This window comes from Charadrius vociferus, unplaced genomic scaffold, assembly GCF_000708025.1.
Source record: "Charadrius vociferus isolate BGI_N301 unplaced genomic scaffold, ASM70802v2 scaffold161, whole genome shotgun sequence".
NCBI classification, from domain to species: Eukaryota; Metazoa; Chordata; class Aves; order Charadriiformes; family Charadriidae; genus Charadrius; species Charadrius vociferus.
Genome location: NW_009646928.1, coordinates 2,308,336 through 2,331,377, shown reverse-complemented (window position 1 = coordinate 2,331,377; position 23,042 = coordinate 2,308,336). Strand labels below are relative to the sequence as shown.

Sequence of the window (23,042 nt, the reverse complement as noted above, 5' to 3'; positions counted from 1 at the left end):
GCTGTATGATCAGGAGAGCTGGCGGGGGGAAATGATGTCTTTGTGTTTGTTACAGAAGGGACTGGGATGAAGGGGGTTTGGCAGTCAGCAGTGGTGGGTGTATTGCAGGTGCATTTCCCATCCCCGGACAGCACGTAATGTGTGGATTCCATCTCAAAAAGCCCTGTGGATTGGAGGCTCCCAGAAGACAGTATGCTTTGGTGCTATAGTTAAACTGGTGTAATTGGAGGTGTAATTTTCACCAGCAACCCAAAACCTCTGTGTCCTTTTTTTGGCTTATTTTATTCAAACCCATCTCTTTCATTTTATGCTGATAAGTTTACGTTCATTAATTGCAAGTATGGTAACTTTTGATGGTAATTAAGACTACTTTGTCTAAACTGGTGCATCTGAGCCTATCCCGCAGCAGGCTTGCAGATGATTCTGGAGGATGCCGTGTCCTGCAGTGCCTCCCACTAAGGACGTGAGGCTTCCTGATCTTAACGCCATTAAAAAAAGAAACCTAAAATTAGGCATTGTTCATGCATTTAGGTGATAAAGTTTCTTGAAATCCACTACGGGCATAAGCTTTATCGCTGTGAAATCTCTGAGAAGGACGTTCTGTTCCCCTGGCAGCCGACGTGGGATCATCTCTTGAAACTGCCGACACCAACCCTGGCACAGGCTGCAGAATTTCCCATGTTCTAGCCCAGATGAATTACCCTGTCCTTGCGCTTTGTTGTAACATGCGAACAGAACTGAGTCACTCAGGAAGAGACATCAGCCGTGGCCAGGTTTCCCACATCCTTGTGCGGAGGACTCCTGCCTCGTGCCCAGGCGGGGCCGGCGGCCGCTGCAGCAGGAGAGCTGGCGTGCCTGGCGTGCCTGAGCTCCTAGGCGAGCTCGGAGCGGAGAGCGCGCTTCCCCTCCGCGCTTCGCTGGCTTCAGGGAAGGCAACGGCACGCCTGCCGTTCGCTGAGCCGCTTCCAAGGTGTTTGGGGAAACGTCAGTATTGCTCTGAGGAATATTTTTAGTCGTTTCTGTCTCCCAGCTGCTCCTAACAGCTCGTGCAAATTATGCAAACATTTGCACAGCCTGTTAGAGTGCGAGTTCCCAGGCTCTTCTTCTCCTGTGCCCTGTGGATTTTACTGTAGTGTGTTTATGGCGACTGGTCTCTGGTTTTGAGGTGTCTGAGTGTGGGTAAGAAAGTCCATAAATCCATGGAGCATATATGTTAATGAAAGCTTTTCTCTTCACAGGTTTTGCTGTGGTATATTTTGTCATTATGAGATGTCGTCTACCAGTGCTTCATTTGTGCAAATTAGATTTGATGACTTGCAGTTTTTTGAGAACTGCGGTGGAGGGAGTTTCGGGAGCGTCTACCGAGCCCGATGGATTTCGCAGGACAAGGAGGTGGCTGTAAAGAAGCTGCTCAAAATAGAAAAAGAGGTAAGAGTTTACTTTTCATTCACTTTGCTGTGGAAACAAGGACAGAAATTCTTTTCTAGTGTCTTCCATCCTCTAGCTAATTGAGGCAAACTGCCTTGGGCTTTTTGGTTGTTTAATTACAAAACCCCGTAACTGGATGATGTTACAATAAAGACACACTGAGGGGGCCCCAGCCGAGGGTGTCTCTGATTTAAAGCATTATTGTGTTACTGTTTGCTGTCCTCCCCCACTTTTCTTGTTGAGCAGCTCCTCTCTGCGCCTGGTGCTGAGGAGGAGGAGAGCTAGCTGCACCTGTGGAGCTAGTAATTTCCCGTCGATACCGCTGGGCATGTGGCTAGATGGGAAGGGGTGGTGTTCACTGTCTTTGCCTGCTTCTGTTTTCTCCTCTTTACATCTGGTCTCTTAAGCGCTGTGGTTTGTGTCTGTATGTTCACTATAGGCGTAGTGTGTGTTGCTCGGCATTGTCTCTGCCCTGCCTGCTGGAGGTTTTGATCTGGGGCTTCAGTAGCTCCAAGTTAGTCACAGCTGCACTTCAGCTTGGTCTCATCTTGCAGTGAGGTTTAAGCCTAACGAGTCACCTTCCCTCATGGCATCCTGTGCACCTGGAAAGGCAGACAGGTGCTTAGCAGTCCTGTGGGAAAAAGCAGAATTAACTTACTGCACCTTTACCAAATAAGTTTGGTCTGATTTTTTTTTTTTTTTTTTTTTTTAAAAAAAGATGTTTAGGTTTACCTAAAATCCTGTTGACCCTCAGCTTTGTACAGTTCCAGCAGAGAGACAGCATATGCGGTTGTCACAGCGCTCCAGTCTGCCTGCTGATCACCACCACTGATGCAGCAGTGAGGACACACCAGTGCAGTGATGGACAGCACAGTTACTGGACCGCTGTTCCAGCATGACTATAGCTAACTTGTATACAATATCTTCAAAGTATTTTGGGAAGACAGTTACAAGCTGGAGGACAGCAGAGCAGTGCTAGGGATAATATGCTTGGTAAATAATCAGACACCAAAGTTCATCTGCTGCTGCAGCAACCAAGTTAGTGTGTTTACGTTGTGCTTAGTGATGTGATAAGTGTGTTTGATCATGATTAAGCAAGTTGCTGTCTAAAATAATGTGGAAGGATCTCATGATTTTTACAGGATGGTGAGAGATATACACCTTCTGTCCAATGTCAGATTGTACTGTTATCTTTATTTCTACTATATGTTGATATCAAAAGATATACAAAGACAAGTAAAATCAGTGCTGTGCAGTATCAGTAGTGCACTCTGAAAATCAACTGGTTGGCAGATCTCAGTAGTGGTCAGTGAAGTAGCTGTATTGAATAAGTGTGTTTGTGATGGGATTACACAGGAGTCCACGCTAGACCTGTTGCTATGTACTTCAAGCATTTGTTAAAGAAAATTTAAAATGAATATTACTACATCTTGTGATGGCATAAACCTTAGTGGAATGGGAAATGATGGAGAAAGTAGGACAGTCGTATGCATTGCTTGACACAGTTGGACCATTCAACAAAAATATTTTTTTAAACCAGCCAAATACAATGTTCAACTTGTAGTAATGCGGAACACAGGTTGTGCACTAGGAAAGGAAACTGTGCTGGAAAGAATTTAGTATGATTTAAGGGTTTATTTAGGGATTAATGAAGGTACAACTCATTAAGAGCTCTTATCATGGTGCTGTTAGGCAAATTAGATTAATGCTCTTGCATATCCAAATGAGGATCAAGTAATTTGTAAGAACCAGGCATGCTTTATCTTGGTATGTGGCACTGGGTGTTAATGAGTGTGAAATGGGTGTTAGGCAGTAGATGCAGACCTGGTTCTGTTGTTTTTAAAAGAATATAAAGGAACTGGAGGGGCAGCCCACAGGGGACTGCAAAACACCCTCAAAGAGTGGAAAGTAGAGAGGCTGTGCAGGAGTGTGTGTCGGAAGGAGGTAATGGATATCATCCATCAGGATGAGTTAGGAAGGGGAGCAAGTGCCTTCCAGCACAAAATTGTTTATTTTCCTTCAGACTGGTCATCATTTGCAGCTTAAACTAACAAGATGGGTTATGATTGGGAGCAGCTTGGTGTGGGCACCTTCTCTTGAAAGTTTTCTGGGGCAGCAGCAGAGAGGCAAGTGGTGATGCCTTAAATAAGTCTAGCAAGTTTTGCCAGAACTTGTTGGTCAAAACCTCTAGAGAATTAAAAAATGAGAGCTTGTTTACAAAAACTGCATTTTCATGTGGAGAAAATGATGGGTTCATTTAATCTAGTGCAAAAAGTTATTACAAGAACTAATGGTTCCGATCTGAAGCCAGACAAATTAGAATGGGAAATAAAGCACAAATTATAAGGAATGAGGATGAGTAATGCCTGGAGCAGACTACAAAAGGAAGGAGTGAAGGTGGAGAATCCTTTCCATCTCTTCGTGTCTTCACATTGTGCTGTCTTCTTGCACAATTGTTTTTGTCAAGTTGAGCGCAACGCAAGGGCAGCTTGCTGAAGTATAGTGGCCTGTGATGTAGCGGAGGCCAACCTCGGTGGCCTAAAGGTGTCTTCTGACCCTGATGGCTATCAGTCTGTTGCCATACATAGTATGCAGTATGTTTGTCTGTAGTGATGACAACAGTGAACATCTCTGACTGAATTGTGCTGAAAAGTCAATCGTGGATCAATGGCTTTTCTGACAGCAATAAAAAAATAGCTTGCCCTAACTGTGTTTAGTAGGGATTTGGATGGTTTGTGTTTAGTCCAGAAAACTAATTGTCACCCTTTCTGGTTTGTTTGAAAGGAAGTGTCCTTTTAACTTCATGACTGATTGTCTTGTATTTCTGTTAACTGCTGCCAGTAAACCATAACAACTGATTAAAGAGAAAACAGAGGAGAGTTGGGAAAAACTTGCTCAGAGGAATTTCATGCTAGCCGAGTCCAAGGGCACAAGCCAAGTCAATAGAGCTGTGGTATCATTCTGCAAATATGTTGTATCTGTGTTTCATTTTATTAAACAAGCCAATCAAAACCAGCAAAGATCGTGAAAGCTTTATATTAGCCAACTGGCTAACAAGTTCTAACATGTGAAACAAAGCAATTTTTGTTCCAGTGTATAGCAGCATATTATACTAAAATACGTGCTCAGAAAAACTTAAAAGTACTTGGAAGGGTGTTGCTCAGGCAGATTTCTTCAATTTGAGAAGAAAAATTTGAGAAGTGGGAACACCTCTGCAAGGCACTAACTTTTTATGGACAGGCAGTAAAATATGACTGTATGGGAAGACGTGTGTGTTTATAAAATATGGCTAAATACAGCTGAATAGGTGTGCTGAGAAACATAAATATGCTGCGAGGGCTTGATTAGAGTATCAGATCTGAAAATCTGGACAAGACTTCTGCTGATTAAATAAACCATAGGAGTGTGTCTTGAGTGATTAAATAACAGCAAACCCCAAATTAAATTGCTGTTCTACTATCTAGACCAACCGCTTTAGCAGTTTTAGGTTTTAAGCAAGGAGTTCCTTGTGAATTGTTTTATGGAAAAATCAAACTATCAGTGTGATGTTTATGATGCATGGGGGGGGGTGGGTGGGTGTAGAAATGTTGTAGGATGTGTGCTGGTTCCTTTTGCCCTAAGTGATAATTATGTGCACTTATTGAAGAATTTCACACATTTAGTACGCAGGAAGTTATTTGGTATTTTTGTGGGTGATTTATATGAATTACTGGATAAGTCCATAATTTGGCACCCACTGAAATGGATGGGAGATATTGGGCCCAAAGGCCTTATCCTGCAAATTGCTAGCAGTTCTTTTGACTCCATTGTCTTGATCAGATGACTGCTGGAGCGAAATGTTACAACCTGTTTTATGCCTTGCCATGTTAGCTTTTCACTGAATAGCACTCGCCTCCTTCGATTGTCTGTACACCCCTGAAGCTCCTCTGTTATTTGTTGCTGCTTTTGAAGGCTGTGCTTTTGGTGGCTGCTTTTGGGCAGCTGGCATCTGATCTGGAGTGTGGTTCTTCACCAGGAGATTTATTACTGCTGGAATTTTTTTTGAAATTTGAATTTGATTTTTATGTCACTGCTCTGTGGAAGTACTCTGTGATCCATGAACTGTCTCTATGCTATTGACGGACAGCAGTATTGCATCTCATTTGCTTGCTTCAACTGTTAGAACCATGGTACTTAGGTACAAGATCGTTTGGTTTCATGTGGTACAGCTGTTCCTGGATTCCTTCAAAATGCTGGCAGTGTCTGTGCAAACTGCAGGAGAGTGGTGGAAAAAAACCCAGCAAAATGTAACTGTAATCTTATTGGGAAATACTTCTGGTGAGCTAACAAAACTAACTTGTGGATAAAAGATGTTAAATTGAGTAGGATTAACTGTGCATGCTTTGTTCAGTCATGTCTGTGCAATGCATTTGAATTTTATGAGGCTCAAAAATAAAAACATGTTTTTACTAGTTTCGATGCAGTGTTGCTGGAAGGCTGACTACCATGGAAATTAATTTTATATTGTCGGGTTTTCTTGAATGTAATACATGTGCAATAAGCTTTAGGGGATCTTTTAATGCTTCATAAAACTTTTCATATGGAATATAATGTACCTTGTTCACTTTTTTTGATTTTTATGATCACTTCTGGAAGGGACTGTCCAGAAAACAGGGATTGTGCCTGTACCTTCAGAAGGGGATGAGTTAAGTATAACCACATGCATGTCACTCAACTTACCTGACTCATGTTTGTAGTCCTAAAAGAGAGCGTGTGGTAATTTTAATATGGGTCATGAGAGTAAGGACTGGAAATAACTTTCAAGAGTAACAAGAGAAAAACAACAGAGTAAAATAGAATAAAACAAACCAAACCAAACTGAAATTGATACTTAGCCCTGACAGGACTAAAAATAGTAGATGTTCTTTTTGCTTGCAGTTTATAGCTGGTATGGGTGCTTGGGTGCCAGCCTTGAATGACTCTCCGCACTGGGACCTGGATGTAATGAAGGGCAATTCTGATGCTTTTTTAATTATTTTGTTAGCTCTTTCTAGGAGCTCCTACTCCCTTATCCCTCTCATGTCTGAGTCAGCAAGTATTGAGAGTGACTCAAGGTAACATCTGCCAGGAAATGTCTGGATTTACCTGGTTCCAACTTGGAGCAGGGGGATGACAAGCCTCGTGTTTCCAACCTGTGGTTCCTTTGGTGCAGGTGCTACTGCTAATGAACGGTGAAAGAGGGCGTAGGGTGTGTGCTATATAAAGATATGTAAGGTGTAGGAGTCAAATATATGAACTTTCCAAAGATATCTGTGCCTATATTGGAAAATTGCAGAGTTCACAAAAGAAAAGAAAGGTTGTATATCCCTCGAGTAAGTGATCTCATGGGAGCCCTTCAAGCCTCATATTAATTTAAAGAAATACTGCTGTTATCTTGTTAACAGCTAAAAGGAAATAAAACTATTTATTATACCAGAGGGGTGTCTTAAAATGTCTTTGTGTTTTACAGAGTGGTTGCTTTGTAGGGTTTTCTGTTTCTTTTTTATATTTTGGTAAAGGAAATGGCTTAGAGCACTCTTCTTGGTGCTGACTGGGGTATTCCCAAAAGGTATCGAGAGGGTACTTTGTACCCTTTCTAGACTGGAAGTTGTCACAATGGGTTCAGATGCTCCAGCTGTTGTATATTCTGTATCTTGCAGAATAAATTGTTTTGGATAGGACAGACTTCTACAATAAATCTGACTGCTTTTGAGTTTGCCCTACTCCTGGCTTTCATTCAAGGGATATTTTCTGGAGGACTTCATTTTGTAAATGAATATCATGTTTTCAGGTATCAAGAAAGTCACCGCATTAGATTTTCTTAGTGGGTGCTTTGGATAAGACACTACTGTAAGTGTCAAGTGGCATACGTGTTGCAAACAAAATGATTTCAAAGCCCACTGGTATTTGAGAGAGACCAGTATAATGAAAGGTGATGTAGCATTGCCATAATACAATTATTCTTGGAAAGAGCAGGCTTTGGTTTCATTTTGCCCGTTTTAAGAAGAAACTTCATTCCTCTGCATCTCTGCTCCCCCTCATGATCTTGGAAACGTAGCAATCCAGGCACGGAAACGTATTTGTGTTTTGCTACATTTTATTGTAGTAGATTTTTTTTTTACTTCTGTATTTAAACACTTTTATATCAGGTTTTTCATTAGATGAATAACAACTTTCAGAGTTGCTTCATGTAAATGATGAGTATTTGTAATACGAGTTGTGTGGCTTACTGAGGTTTTTTGACCCAGCTTAATTTGAGATTCTTACTTACACAGGCTTGTGTATACACTCTTAATCCTTTTAAATCAAGCCAATTTCATCTTAATCTGATTTAGACATCAGCTTCAACGAAACTGACATGTCAGGGCTCAGGCTGCCAATCTGTGGCTTCAAAAGTTATTTTGGGTCGGTTGAGACATAGTGACTGTCAGCGTTGTCATCTTAGCTTGCAATAAATGAAAAGCAATTTCACAAGTGCTGGCTATCTTGCTGTAGCCCTATTCAAGAAGTTACCGCGTCCTTCTTTCGTCAGCTAAATCACCTGATTTTGTACTGAAATTGTAAAGGGTCTAGTGGATTACCTTGTTTTGACTGGTGGACAGCTTTGAACAGTTACTAAATAAACAAGCTTGCTATGCAGGTAAATTAGTAGGCTAAGATACACCAGATTTGTTTGTCGCTTCCTTTCAGTGGAGTCTTGAATTGCCCTAAACTTTGTCAACTTGAAGCAAAGTTACCTTGCGTGTGCTGCTGGTCAAGAACACATGTGCAGTTGCCGTAGCTTGGCTGAGGCACAGGAACTTACTGTGTGCCCGTTCCCAGGGTTAGGAACATCTCTGTGAGATTCGGACCCTTTTGCCTCAATTATCTTTAATTTGGGGTTTTTTTGAGAAGGTGCAACATCTGCAGGTGAACAAGTTTTTATGCTAGTTTCCTACAAATTATGAATAAATGTTGTTTAGAATAGGGAGAAAATCTGCCTCTTGTTATTTAGAAAGCACTCTTTCTTATCCTTTTTACTAACCACAATATGCAGCCTATTAGGATATTATTAAATCTTCATTACTTTTGTAATTAGTTTAATTCCATCCTATATTGTCTTAAAAGTTATTCTGTCAATCTGCTGCAAATTTTTGTTTGACAGTGGGTTGCTCAAGTTGTCAGTGGATACTTAGCCTCAATTAAGAGTATTTTTCCTTTTATTATTATTTTTATTTTAAGTTTTGCTCTAGATATGTTTCTCCTTTTTTCTGTTTTCTTTTTGCACATGCTCAGTTATTATTTATAATTTGGAGTAGAGGTTGTGTTGCTTATTTCTCCATGCCAGCAACCCTTGACATCAAATGGCAGCTCTTTTGTTTCCCCTCCCACGACATTCTCTGACCCCGAGCTTCTGTTGAAGTGATCAACTGCAAAATGATATTTTTGGATGCCTGAGCTGTCCTGAAGCTTTGCTGTAGAAATCTCATGGATACAGAAGAGATCCTTTTCTCTCAAGGTGGTGTTTTAGGCTGTTGTGGGCCCAAGCAATTGAGGGTTAGTTTAAGTTAGTCTTATCTCTACATTTATCTAACTACATAGTTTTCTTAAAACAAGGTTACAGTGCAAAATCATGTGGCAGGTGAGACCTAGTGGTAACTTTAGTGTATGGTAAGTGATTAAATGTTTGAGTCTCAAGTGCTTTGAGGGACAGCTGACAATTTAAATGTCTGTGATCTGCATTGAAATCTGCTGGTGTTGCAGTCCCTTGGGACTCTAATTAAATAGTTTACACTCACTGCAGCATACAGAGTGACAAATTATTGTTTCTGGTAATACCAAAGTTGCTGTTGAGGTGTCTGGAAGCATTGTTTGAATCTAGCCAAGTTTCTGGCTTGTTGCACGCTTGTGTGATAGTTCAAACAACCATCTGGTGCTGGAGTTGATGTGATCCGAGTCTGGGACCATCGGTCTCCAGGAGGCCGTTTTTCACAGGTGTATTCAAAGCGGAGCACGGGAACCACAGTCTTTGTTTGGGGACCCCAAGCTACCTGCCACACACATAGTAGTGATGGAATTTTGAACATGTTTTGTCCTCTTAAGAGGGCAGTAAAACATTCAATAGGACTAGACATGCCCTCCTTTACCTGCCTTTTTTTTCCTTTGTCCTTAATTTTTGACTGGCTGCACATAAGCTGTATAGGGGTCTGGGGCACAAGATTTCGTTGAAAACAAAGTTGAAGAAAAAACCCCCCAAAAACTATATATCTTAACTTTAAGGGAAGCATCAAAATCAATCTTTTTAATTGTAATAATGCAACTAAGACTGCAAAAGTTATTTCCGATTTACCTATTGCTGCTTATTAAGGTGCTGATAGAGAAAGTTTCCTTTTTAAGAGGGCAATATAAACAGTCACAAGGAAACATTCAGACCTGTTTATGTTAGCTGGAGGCCGCAGAGGAGCCCAGAGAACAGCTTCAGCGTTAACTCTTTCTCTCATACTCAATTAACTGCTCTAACACACTGGGGAGGCCAATAAGGGCAAATACGGAGCTGCTCTTCTGATCCAGCTGCCTCCAAACTGCCCTATGTGTCTTTAAATGTGTTTCATCTGTTACAGTTCAGCTACTGGGAAAGAATCGTATTTGCAAATACCTGTTCATTTATTAGATTTATATTTAGTGATTCTGCATAATTTCTGTTTGAGAAAGCCAGCTCCACTGGGAAACTAGGTGCCTGGAGTGACAGTGACCACTTCTGTGCCCCCTCGGCAGCTCGGCTGCCTGATGCCCAGAGGGCAGCTCAGCCTCTCATGCACAGGAGGGTCCTACGGCCGCAGCTCCTCGGTGAAGTAATCCCTGGCCCCTGCATGTCACTGGAAGGGGATGGTGCCACATGTCTTCCACTTCTCTTCTTCTGCCTCTGGTTGCTCATTTATTTTACTCCAAAACTTTTGAAAACTGAGGTGCTTATGGCTAAATGTTATAAGCAGGGTAGAGAAAAAAATCATGTCATGATAGACAAACCCCACAGCTATTTGGTCAGGTGTGTATCGGACACTTGAGTTTCCAGTAGCCGTATCAAAAATAAGCATGGTGTGTAAAAACCCTTGAGCTGCTGTAGGAGAAGTGGGGAAGCTATTGGTAGGCACAAGAAGACAACATGCAGTTGCTTTGTATGAAGCTGATCTTTGGAAGGTGGAAAAACCAAAAGGCAGGAATGTAGGCTGGGCAGGTGTTGGCTTTTCAATGAAAGCTGAGGCTCTCTACAAATTTTTATCTGGCAGAGGCAGAATTGGAGAGGTGAGTAGGTTGTTGTTCTGGAAACTTGTTAAAATGATCTAGTTGCTGCACCCTTGAGTGAGCGAGTGAAATTTTCCAGGAGGATATATTTTCCTTTTCCTTGGATGAATTGCAGAGCAGAGAAAATGTAGTGTGTGCCTGTATGCAACTAGAAAGGGAAAAGCACAGAAATCACTTTTTGCCTAATCATAGAATAATGTTAATTTTAGTAACGTCATGCATTTGAGGCAATCCTATCAATGATGATGGCTTGTAGGTAGTGATTGGTGGTTTTCCTTTTTGGTGAACTCTCTACCTTTAATCTCTTAAACCAAGAAAAAGGCTTTTTACTTTGACCTCTGCGATGTGTCTGTGTGTGCTGAAGTGTTGCAGGTGATGTAAGTAAGTAACAACAGGTGGATAAAAGCCAGAGTTGTTGAATTGCTCTTCCTTTTGGATGTCGCCTTGCTAGTATCCCCTGTAAGAGTTTGCGAGGGCCCAAAAGGAAAGTACAAGACTCAGAACCCCACTTGTCAGGACCACACGTTTTGGAGTTCTGCTCTTTACTTTTTGCTTTTTGGGTTGTTTATGCATTAGTCCCAAAGTCTTTATCACAAAGTCTTCTCTCCAAGCCAGTGTCTCATCTGTCCTGTGCAGAAGTTGGCAGTAATGTGGTTTCTGGTGTAGTGTCCCAAGTGATTTGCTCTGTTCCCATTGCAAACCACTTCCCTGTTAGCGCTGCATTTCTGGAAGGAGTCCTGCGATTTTTCACTGACTGGGAATAAAGCTTGGTCTTCCTGGGGTAAACAAGCATACTGTTGTTACTTAATAAATTTGAAATCTGCAGTATGAAACCTCCTGCCTTTTCATTACTGTGCTTCTGTGCTATACTGTGAGAAGGGAGAGATTCCCTGCCCGTTACGGCTGTTACTGAGATGAACATGGAGTAACGGCACTAACGGGGTGCCTGGCTCAAGAAATTCAGGGCAAGTGACACTTGATTCTGTAATGACATTGGCATCGGCTGTTAGCTCTAGTGACATGGTCGTTGCCTTGAAACTGTGACCTGAGTTCCCTTTTTGGGAGAGAAAAAACCCGCAGACCCATTTCAAAGACGAGGGCAGCTGCTTTGTTTGTCTTTTAAAATCTGTATGTCTGCCTTTTTGCTTGGTCAGTGTTTAGAACCATTAAAAAAGTAAACGTGACATGAGGACTGAGATCCTGCAGCTAGAGCTCCTTTATAATTACATATTCAGCTACAACCATACAAAGGAAAATGAGAGTCCCTTTTCCTTTATGTACCGTATTTCAGTTTTCCCTTAGGTTTAAATTGGCATTTTGGACTATGTTCGCTGGAGCCACTGAAGAGCTTATCAGAAAAGGAAGGAAACAGAGGGAGGGAAAGAAAGATAGGTTTCCAAATGACAACCTTTTGAATAGTCCGAGTTCAATCCCTAAAACAAAAAGTGGAATCTTTTTTTTTTCTAAATAATGTGCTCTACAGTCTCACCTCTCATCTTGAGAAACATGAAAGAGCAAGTGAAAGAGATGACCCAAATCACAGAGTTCCTTTGAAAGAAGAAATTCAGCTGTTTTGAACACTTACAATCAAAGGAAGTGGTTTCCCTAATTACATGAACTATGTGAAAGCTCTCAGAATAGCTCTTCCACCCCAGGATTCCTTGCACTTTAGAAGTTTGCATAAAAGCTCACATGGAGAATCAGATGCAAAGTGTTTGATTCAAATTTTATTAGGCAGAAGTGAGCATACATTCATATCTCTGGGTTTGACAGCTGGTTGGGTTTGGACCACAATCCTGGGTTTGATGGATTTCAGTCCTATACTTTAAAATCTTTCACTCTTCAGGTTCTCCGGTGAGACACCCCTTTCAAGAGAAAAGTGGAAATGAAAAAATGGAGAAGGTATAGAGGGGTCCCTTTGTGAGCTTTCAGTTGAGGATTCTTCACCCTGATTAGGCTGTTCGTCGTTGTGAAAATCCATCCCTATACGCAGCTTGTAAAAGAATGAGGAATTTTACTTCCTCTCATTTTAAAGAAGCTGTATATCTTAAAATATATATTTGAAAGAATTGGGATCTGAATTCTACAACTTCAGTATTATTCTAGCACCACCATTTACTTCAACCCATCAACATTCTGAATTCAGTTGAGACTTTGAAGAAAATAATGCAGTATTTTCATAAGGCTATTATACCTTGTGCTTTCTTTTTGTACATACACAATAATAAAGGTATGTTAGTCGAAACTAAACAGTGAGGACATAGGAGAAGATTCAGGACACTTTTAAAGGCTTAAGATCTCTGTTCCTCAGGGTTTCCCTTTAAAAAAAAAAAAAGTTTTGATTTTTTTGGTGGTTTGGGAGTAATGGAAGCAAGCAATGGAGAATTTGAAGCAGTATCAATATAATTTTCAAATGTAGGCACTTAAAGTTAGATGCATGATTGACCCAACTGAAATGCTCAGTTTTCTTCAAATTTTGGCAAAGTAGAGTGTAATTTTATTTTTGATCTGTAGGAAATGTCTTTATTTCTCAAACAGTTTATTAGCTAAAAATGTAGCTAGATTTTTAGCAAGAGTTATAAGCATTAATCACTAAATTGTCTGTCCCGAAAGTGCTAAAGATAGGTATCTAATCTTTATCTAGCGAAAACTAAAAATTATTCGTCCCTTCCAAACCATCTCTGAAACTAACAACAATATAGAATTATTGATGATACAATATGGAATAATTAATGGTTGCAATATTAATAAATAATATTTGCAAGGTTTGCAGTAATATGCAAGATCATCAGAGTTGCTCACAATTTCCAAGTGGTCTTATACTCTCCACTTGGAGCCAACAATGGTAATTATGTCCAGATTTGATAAAGACAGAGATAATTGATGAAATTGGCCTTGAGGAGAAATCTCAAAGCTCTCCAAAGTCCCAACAATTCAAACTCAAGAAGCAAAGAAGGGTTATGTCTGTCTTCTGGATATGTAGGATCAGCCAAACCCTTTTGATGATAACACTGAATACTAATAACAAGATATTGCTAACTCTTATTTGAAGAGAAGAAGAAATGCTTCTCTGAGTGCTTTCTTCCTGCCAATATTTCATCTTTCTTGTAGGAGAGTTAGTCTTCCGAAGCCCCATTTCTTCTTTTTTTTCCAGGCAGAAGGAAGGAATTTTCCTGGAATCAGTGAGTTGTCTTCTAGAAGTGAACACCCTCAGCAGGCCAGTGGTGTTGCAAGCGAAGTGCACAGCACAACAGTGGTACACGTGGAAAGGGAAGGAAAATGTCATGTAGCTGTAAGGCACTCTGACAGGGTGGAGCAGAGTTTCTGGCTGTGCCCTCTAGAGAGATGTGTCTTGGGCAGCGAAGCTTTGTGATCAGTACTGCTAGAGGATGATTTTGCTGGGATGAAGGAGAATGCTTGAAGTCATCCCAACCTTGCTTGTCCTGCAGGTGGCATGGAAAATCAATTTGCTGATGTCTGATCCTTGATAAGAGTTAATTTCTCCCTATATGGGAATTAAAATCGTCCTCAGATGAGTTTTTGCATACCTCTGGCATTGGAAAATGGGAAGCTGTTGTATATGTGACGCTGTTATTCTTCCAGACCAAAGGAGATGTTACTGGCTTGAAAGTGCTCTGTGCCACCGAAACATTATGGAGCTGTTTGAATCCAGATTGTGAGGTCAGTGCATTGTAGTGAACTCCGCCAATCCAATCCTTGTCTTACTCGGAGCAGAAACCAAACAGTAATCATGCAAGGGCTATGGGCATTGCTAGAATAGGAAGAGAAATGCCAATTCTTTTTGTTGCGTTCAGTTTCAGACTGGAATTTTCATTAGCAGCAGTGCGTTGCTGTCTTTTTGGCTTTTCAGGTACAGCCTGTGGGAAAGGGGTTTCATTGGTGCGCTGCACGACGTGACCCCGATCCTGAAGTTCTGTGGGGTCACGTAATGCAGCATTCTCGCTTCCTCTTTGCTGTTTCATTTATTGCAGGTCCTCAAGAAGCACGGTGCAGGGTGATGGAGGAAGTAGTGCAAGTCAATTGTTTTGTAATCACAAAATACATGATCTCTGTTTTCTAACTGGCCTTTTAAATGTTCTTAATCCCCCATTGGGGTATGTGTGTGGTATTCCTCTCATATTTATTTCTGATGTGTCTGGAATTTTTCTGATAAAATGATGAAAGACAAAATTCAAATGAAGGCTGAATGTCCAGATTACTGGTGTGGAAGTAGAAACTCGCAAATGGAGAACCGCCAAAAAGCTGAATGTGGTTGCAAGATGTTCTTTCCCTTTACACATTTACCCTAAAATGTCCTGTGGTTACAATGTGGAGTATTATTGCAGTACTGTTATTTTTACATTTAACTGTCTTCTATTTACCACTTTTTCCTACATCTGTATTCTTTTAGAAATTTTGGTCTGTTTGTGTGTGTGAGTTTGAGCATTTCTCAGAAACATTTTGTACGTGTTGGAGAATGAGAATTAATGGCATGAGTGATGCTGTGATTTTTCCGTATTTCCAACTTTCCTTAGAGGAAGTGCTCCTGGCTTGCATATGCTCTCTTCCACCAAACCATCGCAAAGGAGTTGGAGCAGGTCTTGGGCTTCGTGTTCTCAGTTTGGCTCATTGTTCAGTTTTGCTCTTTCTGGTGTGTTTGAACCGCAGAGCTGAGGATGCGGCACAGTCGCCAGTGGAGGTTACGGTACCTCTGGTTTTTCTGTCATAACTTTGGGGAAGGAACTGGTTTGGGATACTGCTGTTTGGTTGGAGAAGAGCAATGAGAAAGTCAGACTTTTGGCATAAATTGGTATCCTGTGGTGGTACAAAGACTGTGTGAGTTCTCTGCTCCTTCTAAGCCTGCTGTTCATGAAACTCGAAGCTACTGCCTTCACAGGATATCAGGTCACTCTGTAATTAGTTTCTGTCACTCTTGTAGGTAGGTTCTTCTAGATTTCCACATTCTACAGATGATGGTTGATGGTCGGACTCAATGATCTTAAAGGTCCCTTCCAACCTAGACAATTCTATGATTCTGTGATTCTACACAGTTCAGAGATACTGGTTATTTCCTTTTTAAACAATTTATTTTGAAGCTGACCACTTGTATTCTTATATAGGTATGGTGTCAACATAATTTTTAAAAAAAAGATTTCTTTTCTGAAAACAATTTCTTGTACAAGAGGATTAGAAATGAAAGTTTTTATTGACATACCTACGTAAGCAGATAGCTATAAAGAAGTCTAGATAAGATAAGGACTTATGTGTACAAGAAATTAATCAGAGGGAAGTAGGCGAAAAGCTGAAGTTACATGTCAGAAATACATAGTACAGTAATACTAATAACCATGGTTTTATGACACTAAAACCGATTTTTAAATAGTGCTAGTTTTCCTCTAAGGTTTTTATCTTTGGCATTGTTTTATTTGAAATTTTTTAGTCTGAATGGAAAAAGATTGAGCTACCGTGAAGGTAGCATGAAGTATCCCAAGAAGAAATAAACAGTGGATCTACTTTGCATAGAGGTAAAAGCTTGACATTTCACTTTTGTCTGGTTTAATTTTTTGACCATTGCTACTTGGTAGGGGTAGCATTTGAGCCAACATTTTCTAAGTGAAATACAATTTTTCAATCTTATGCAAAGAAGAATAACATTTCTGAAAAGGTGGTAAGGAATTTATGTCCCGAAACTTCAATTTTGTTGGATATGGAGACTCTGATCCATAGTGGTCTAGGTGGTAGTGTGGACACAGCCAGAAAGCTGCTGTGAACTTTGCTGTTCTGGCTGTCGCTTGATGTCATGGTCCTGGCTGAAGGGTAGAAGCTCAGTTGGAGAAGGTTACAAGTCAGATTTTGGTGGAGTTGGGAGTCCTGTTTTCTCAGAGACTGTTCTTGCTTATGTTCTTGCCAATCTCAGCAAAGTGATAGGGAGATATGGCTGTAACCTGAGGATGGATGTGTACTGCTTAAGTCGTAAAGAGAAAGAAGACTTGGGAAGTCACAGAGACAGCTTCCTGCTCTGGGTTCAGGAAGGAAGGTGATCTGTTGCTAATACATGGTAAAGCCAAAAGTGGAAGCTGATTCACCATGGAAACAGAAGATGTTTATTTCTGGTAAGAAATAAGAAGATTCGTTGGAAGCAGAAGTCTTCACCACGACTCGTGGTGAATTATTTAGACAGTTGCACGTAAACCCATGATGTGCATCATTCAGATAATGCACAGCATTAGAGAATCAGATTGCGGTGACGACTCGTTTTCTTGAAAACCCCAGATTTTGTGAGCTTGTGCTGTGGCATACGTAAACGTAGCATGAAAAAATGCTTCTCGTGTGTGGAGGACGCTCAGACACTTCAGCAGAAGAACGTCTGTAGTTGGCAAGTACTTTCTCTCTTTTCTTTTTTGCCAGCTGATCACAGCCAGAATTTCTGTGCTGAAAGTTTTGTGTCTTTTTAAAGTGGGTGGTCTCTGAGTAGAGAGCGATCTTTGCTTTTCTGCAGGGGCATTTTTGAGTGATAACTGAGGAGAGTTGTTTACAGAGCTCTGATAGCTCATGTGGAAAACAAAACCTGACCTGATTCCCCAGCAGTTGCTGTTAACATATGATTGGGTGGTAACGCATCTTGTGATGTGCTGTTTTCATGGGGGTGGGCTCAACCTGTCTGGTTGAGGAACATTTATTGGAATCCCAGCAATTGTTACAATTCCAGAAAGAGGGATCCCCATCAAGTGCTGTCCCTGTCATTAGCTACAGTAGGTTGGATTTATCTACTCTAAGACAGGCTTAAAGTGAGTGCTCATCAAGAAGGTGATAGTTTTTTTCCTTGGTTAAATTACAGTTTTCATGATTAAATTTGAGAAAATACTTTAGTGGAAAGTTCATAGCTGCTTTAGAGGAGTGGATCAGGGTCCATGACTATAGCTGCTATCTCTGTTGGAGTCTGTGCTAATTGCTCAGCAAAAGCCACGGTGTAACGAGATTAGACTTGTTCTACCGAGTTACCTTATCCAGATTCCTTACTAATACTCCACAGACCTCAGAAAAATCACTGCTCTAGGTGGATACGTATGGACATGCCCTTTCTCCAGATACCATTTCTTTGACATTATTTTCGTCTTCTGTTGCTCCTAAGCACTGCAAGAGACTCTTTGAGAGGGTATTGGTTTTGCCCATCGCTGTTGTACCAGAATGTCTTTCCAACAAGGCGTTCATGAGACCTATAGTGACTTTGATCTCAGAAATAATTTCCTTGGATATTTTTCCATTTGTTGGGTCTGGAAAGATTCAGGTGTTGCATATTAGCCATGATACCTGCTCACCTGTGGAGTGAGCAGGGAGTCAGAAAGTTTCATGTTTTGTTATTCTCTTGTATTTTAGAGATACCGTGGGTTTTGTTGCTGTACTGTATAGTCAAAGCAGTTTTGTGTTCAAAATGATTGCGAGTAAATGGGAAAATTTCCCAACATTGAGAACAGAAATGATGATTGCTAAAAACAGCTCTATGGGAGCTCAGGTATTTCAAACCTGCTGTTTAGCCCACTCATCTATTGTTTCTATGCTTCTTACCATAAATGTGCCTGATAGAAATATTTGTAATATTGCAGGACATTGCTCATTTCTAAACTCTTACCCCATTACAAATACATAGTTTATGCATGTTTTGAAGGGTTTTACTAACTGTGAATAACACTGGTGAAATCCAAACTACTCTTCTTGTTCTTGGCAGATTTCCCTTTATCAGGTACCTTAATATTAAATGCTGATACGGTCTCAAGCCGTATGCTGCAAAATGTAACACTCCTGTGGGATGTATTTGAATGTTGTGCATTTCTAGTTGAAATCTGTGTACAAATGAGTTATTTGTCCATGATCTTTGTGCTTTTTCCTTTTTTTTTTTTTTTTTTTTTTGTAAATGACAGTGTAGTTGTAACTCAAACTGTCATTTTCAAGCTTATTAAAACTTCTGTAAGGGTTTTCTGCAGAAAGTGCCCTTGCTTAGTTTTATCCTAAATGCGGCAGCTTCTCTTAACCGCCTTTTCTTTCATTGGTAGCAAGTTTTTAACCCACATCATGAGGAAGACCAACACCATGATCCTGCAATTGCTTGGTTACTGCTGGGTGGGCTCCACGTGGTTATTGTGCTCGGCTGATGTACGTCAGTGGCAGGATCGAGCCGCTTACCTTGGTCTAACTGCTCCTTTCTGCTGCCACATCACAAGGACAGATCTCCCTGCAATTTTTGGAGGGACCAACCTGCTTTCCACGAGCTGAGCAAGCCTTTGCAGTATTTTGAGAGGGATGTTCTGAATTCACTAGATAGTATTCCTAATCTCGTAGCCTTCAAATTATCCTTAAAACTGCCAAGTTATGCGCAAAGGGTGCTATAAAAAGTGATAGGAAATTATAAAACTAAGTTTTCTTTTCAAATGGTCAATATCCAATATATTTTACTACTAACATGTCCTGTGGTGTTCCTTACCTCCAAAAATGCTCATATGCATTTGCTATTGCATTGTGCAAATGAAATATTTTAAAGTAAATTACATAAGATGGGGTGAACCTGTAACAGAACGTAATAAATTTATGTCCATATTCCTTCAGTGTGGTGCATTATGACGGTTTAACAGAATTGAGGTATATTGGTAATGTGCTTTTTTTTCTTTCTTTTGCAACCGAAAAGTCAATACAAAGTATTTAAAGTGTTTCTACCACAGTGTTTCCAAAAATGAGAATTGTGTGGTGATAGAAAACAAAGGATTTAAAATAATGATAAGATGATTATATAGCAATGAGAACTTATTAGTTTCCTTTATATTTCCACTTTTAATCTCTGGGATTTATAAGAGTGTAGGACATAATTTTGGATGCAAATTTGATTCTTTGAAACATTTGCTCAATCAAAATGCTTTTAAATACATCTTTTGGACATCATTGTAGAATAGATCTACAATGTACATGTACCCAGGAGAATTTAATTCTGTTGTTTACAGAAGTGCTGGTGGCATCAATCTGAGAATGTAATTTAACCCTTCTTTTCTGTGTGGTTTTTGAAATAGTATCCCTGTAACACTGAATATATGGCTGTCTTCTGAGACATAACAATTGCTGACAGAGTTTTGACTTGTCAATGGACTATAGAAAATAGCTTTGATTTTGGGTAAGTGATCCCCTAAATGAATACTAAAAAAGAACCCCAAACTCACGCAGCTGTAAGTGATATGCAGCCCTAGTTTTGAGAACTATGACTGCCTTCTGAAAGGGGTGGTAGTGCATTTGTGTTGGGAGGGTGCCCACAGCACTCACCAAAGCATGTGGTAACTCTGCTTATTTGCAGTTAAAATCTCACTGAGGATTCTTTGGATTTGCCATGTTCATGTGGTTTTCTTCTTGCTTTGTTAATATCAAAGACAGTTTAATAGGTTTAACAAACATTCTCTGAGCTGGATAATCAGTGTGCTTTGCTTATTAATAGCTTTCTTCTTGGGGACCCCAAAGCACAAAGCCGCCCTTTCCCCCCCCCCCCCCCCCCCCTTCTTACAAAAATTTATGAGAACAGACAAAACAGTAGGCAAAGTCCTAATTTTTTATTTTGTATCTGTTTGATTTTCTTTTTAATGTTAAAAACTAATAATTGCATGACATCCCTCCTGTAAAATTCTTCTTAGTAGTTTTGTATTTCTGAAATTCTTTATGTATCCCTTTATTCTTTGCATATTGAGAGGAACATTTGTTAGCAATGTAGAACATTAGTTGTCGAAGACTATGGCATGATATTAATCCAGAAAGAGCTAAATTACATAAACTGTTTCTATGTCTTGCTCATTAAGAATTGTATTCAGCTTAACTTTTGAAAGGACAGAAACAATGAAGTAGTAAAAATTATCTGGTGTGGGTAATTTCTGGCTTCTATCAAAACCTTAACTTGATTTAAAAAGAATCATCGTGAGGCTGTATAATATTTATGTTAAAGCATGTAAAACATACACCTTGTGAAAAAAATATGCAGGGTTTTTTGGCTTAATGATTTATCAGCATTACATTGGAAAAATCATAAGCCTGTAGGATTTCAAGATGCATAATTTACTAGTGTTTTGTAGCTGAACTATAGCTTTACATGCTGATTGTCTTAGTATTATGTCTGTAAAATGATGTTTTGGGCTCATTTACCTAGAGAAACTAGTGTATTATAATAAAGAGGCATTATCCCTTATTAGCCATCAGTGAATTTACAGGAGAGTGTTCCAGAGACACTGGCAATGCACACAGGCTGAAGGTATTTTTGAGCAGGAATCTGGAAATAAAGGTTTGGGCTTGATTTCTGTTAGCATTCTATATCTTTTTTTTGTATGTGGTTGTCAGTAAATAGAACGATTTTAATAAAACATCAGCTGGCTTCGTCCAGCTGCCCTTTTATTAGACTGTAAAACGCCCTAAGAGTAGCTAACTTGCAACTCTCCCAAGAACATGACAGAGGTCAAAGCCTTTAAAATGCTACAAGACTTAGGAAAAAATGTCTTTTCAAAGCTGTGTCTAAATATCTCCTTAATAGACATCGCAAGCATTTCTTTGGAAAAGTAAATAACCAAACTATTGCACAAGTTAATAATAAATATTAGAAGGCAGTTAAGGAAGTTGCATTAATCGGATTCCTTAAGTAGCTAACTGTGTCTAACCCTGTAGTTTTGCATGGAGCGGAGGTGCCTCTTGCTGTGCAATTAACAGATTTATTATTATTGACAGGAGAGTTGGTTGGCTGCTGGCTGACCTGATGGTCTCGCAACGGGCTGCAGCTATTTTCCGTGTTAATCGTAAACCAGCTTGCTCAGACCAGGGTGGGAGGACGGCCGTACTTTGCCCTCTCCGGCCAGTGGCTCCAAAGGGATCTGGAAGAAATGGTGATTTAAGTTGCTGTGGGCCCAGTTTGCCTGGACCCAAGCAAAAAAGTCTTTTTAATACTGAAAAAGCTCTGTGGACAGATGTTCTTTTGCAGATCCAGTTGTACTGCGGGAATAGGCTGCTAGCCCAGACCGTTGATCGCTTCTCTTGACTACAAGTATGAGTGTAACAATTTTCTAATGTATTTCCAAGGAGGACCAGAGTAGCTAAAATATGCTGAGTCGTTTCATCTTTGCTAACTTTAGCTGCCTTGGGATAGGGAGCTCTAACAAGAGCAGCTGCAGCTGGGATGAGTCGCTGGCAGGCAACAACACAGCTGTACGCAAAGTGCCTCCGTCCACATCCTTACTGCCTTTGCAGCCGCAATTAAAGACTTGACGATAGGGCCTTGTCTGTGTTCCTGAGTAATGCCAGCTCAGCATCAGGTGGCCATTGCCCACATCTGCAGTCAGCCCTGACCTTGAAGATCTCGTCAGAGCTAAACTGCGCTTGCTGCTCCTGCTGCACTGGCACTGGACAGAGCAGAAGCAAGCTCGCACTTGTGTCATCCCAGTGAACTCAGGCTTGTGCTGCCTGTAATGAGACCACGCTGTCCGGGTAGCTCGCTTTGTCCCCTCATCTGCTGCTGCCCACACTCAAAATCTATGTTCATGGAATCATAGAATGGTTTAGATTGGAAGGGACCGTAAAGGTCGTCTAGTTCCAGCCCCCTTGCTATGGGTAGGGGCACCTCCCACTAGATCAGGTAGCTCAAAGCCCCATCCAGCCTGGCCTTGAACACTTCCAGGGATGGGGCATCCAAAACTTCTCTGGGCAATTTGTTCCAGTGCCTCACCACCTTCATGGTGAAAAATTTCTTCCTGATACCTATTCTAAATCTATACTTTTCCCATTTGAAGCCATTACCCTTCGTCCTATCACTACATGCCCTTGGTGGTTTCTGTTCAGGAATTGCTGGACACAGACAAGACCTAGAGGAGGACCCTGTGCTTACCTGCTGAAAATACTGGGGATATGAGTATTCGTGCAGAGTTGTTTGTACTAGAAGGTTAAGAGCAGAACTAGCAGATCTAGGGGCAGCTGTAGGGTGATGTCAGTCCTAGATGATGTAATTGACATTTTCACGTATGTCAATAAGCAGAGATTAAACAGGCATAAAAATAAATTAGTTGTTAAGCACTGTGATCTAGACCGTGGTTCATAGATCACAAATAGTTTGTACACTGAGGGATTACCTGAGTTCCTAAGTCTTATAGTGTAATTGTTTTATGAATTGAGTTTGATTTACAGTAACGCTACAGGAGCCAGTGAGAATTAACTGAAAATGTTTTTAGTGTAATTTGCTCTGACCTTGGATTTCATGATAGTGGTTGAATTATATAAACAGTGGATTAGGCTTGTTTAGACTTCTGAATCCC

The 23,042-nt window shown here is 40.5% G+C and overlaps 1 protein-coding gene across 1 annotated transcript in view; it reads left to right on the top strand.

Moving 5' to 3' along the window:
* The first annotated feature begins 1,244 nt into the window (after positions 1-1,244).
* The window catches only part of LOC104294875 (mitogen-activated protein kinase kinase kinase MLT), a 58,314-nt gene continuing 36,516 nt past the window's right edge, over positions 1,245-23,042 (top strand). Inside the window, exon 1 of the mRNA XM_009894542.1 lies at positions 1,245-1,428. Within this exon, the coding sequence (XP_009892844.1) occupies positions 1,270-1,428 (159 nt within the window). The 5' untranslated portion in view covers positions 1,245-1,269. The remainder of the gene's footprint in view (positions 1,429-23,042) is intronic.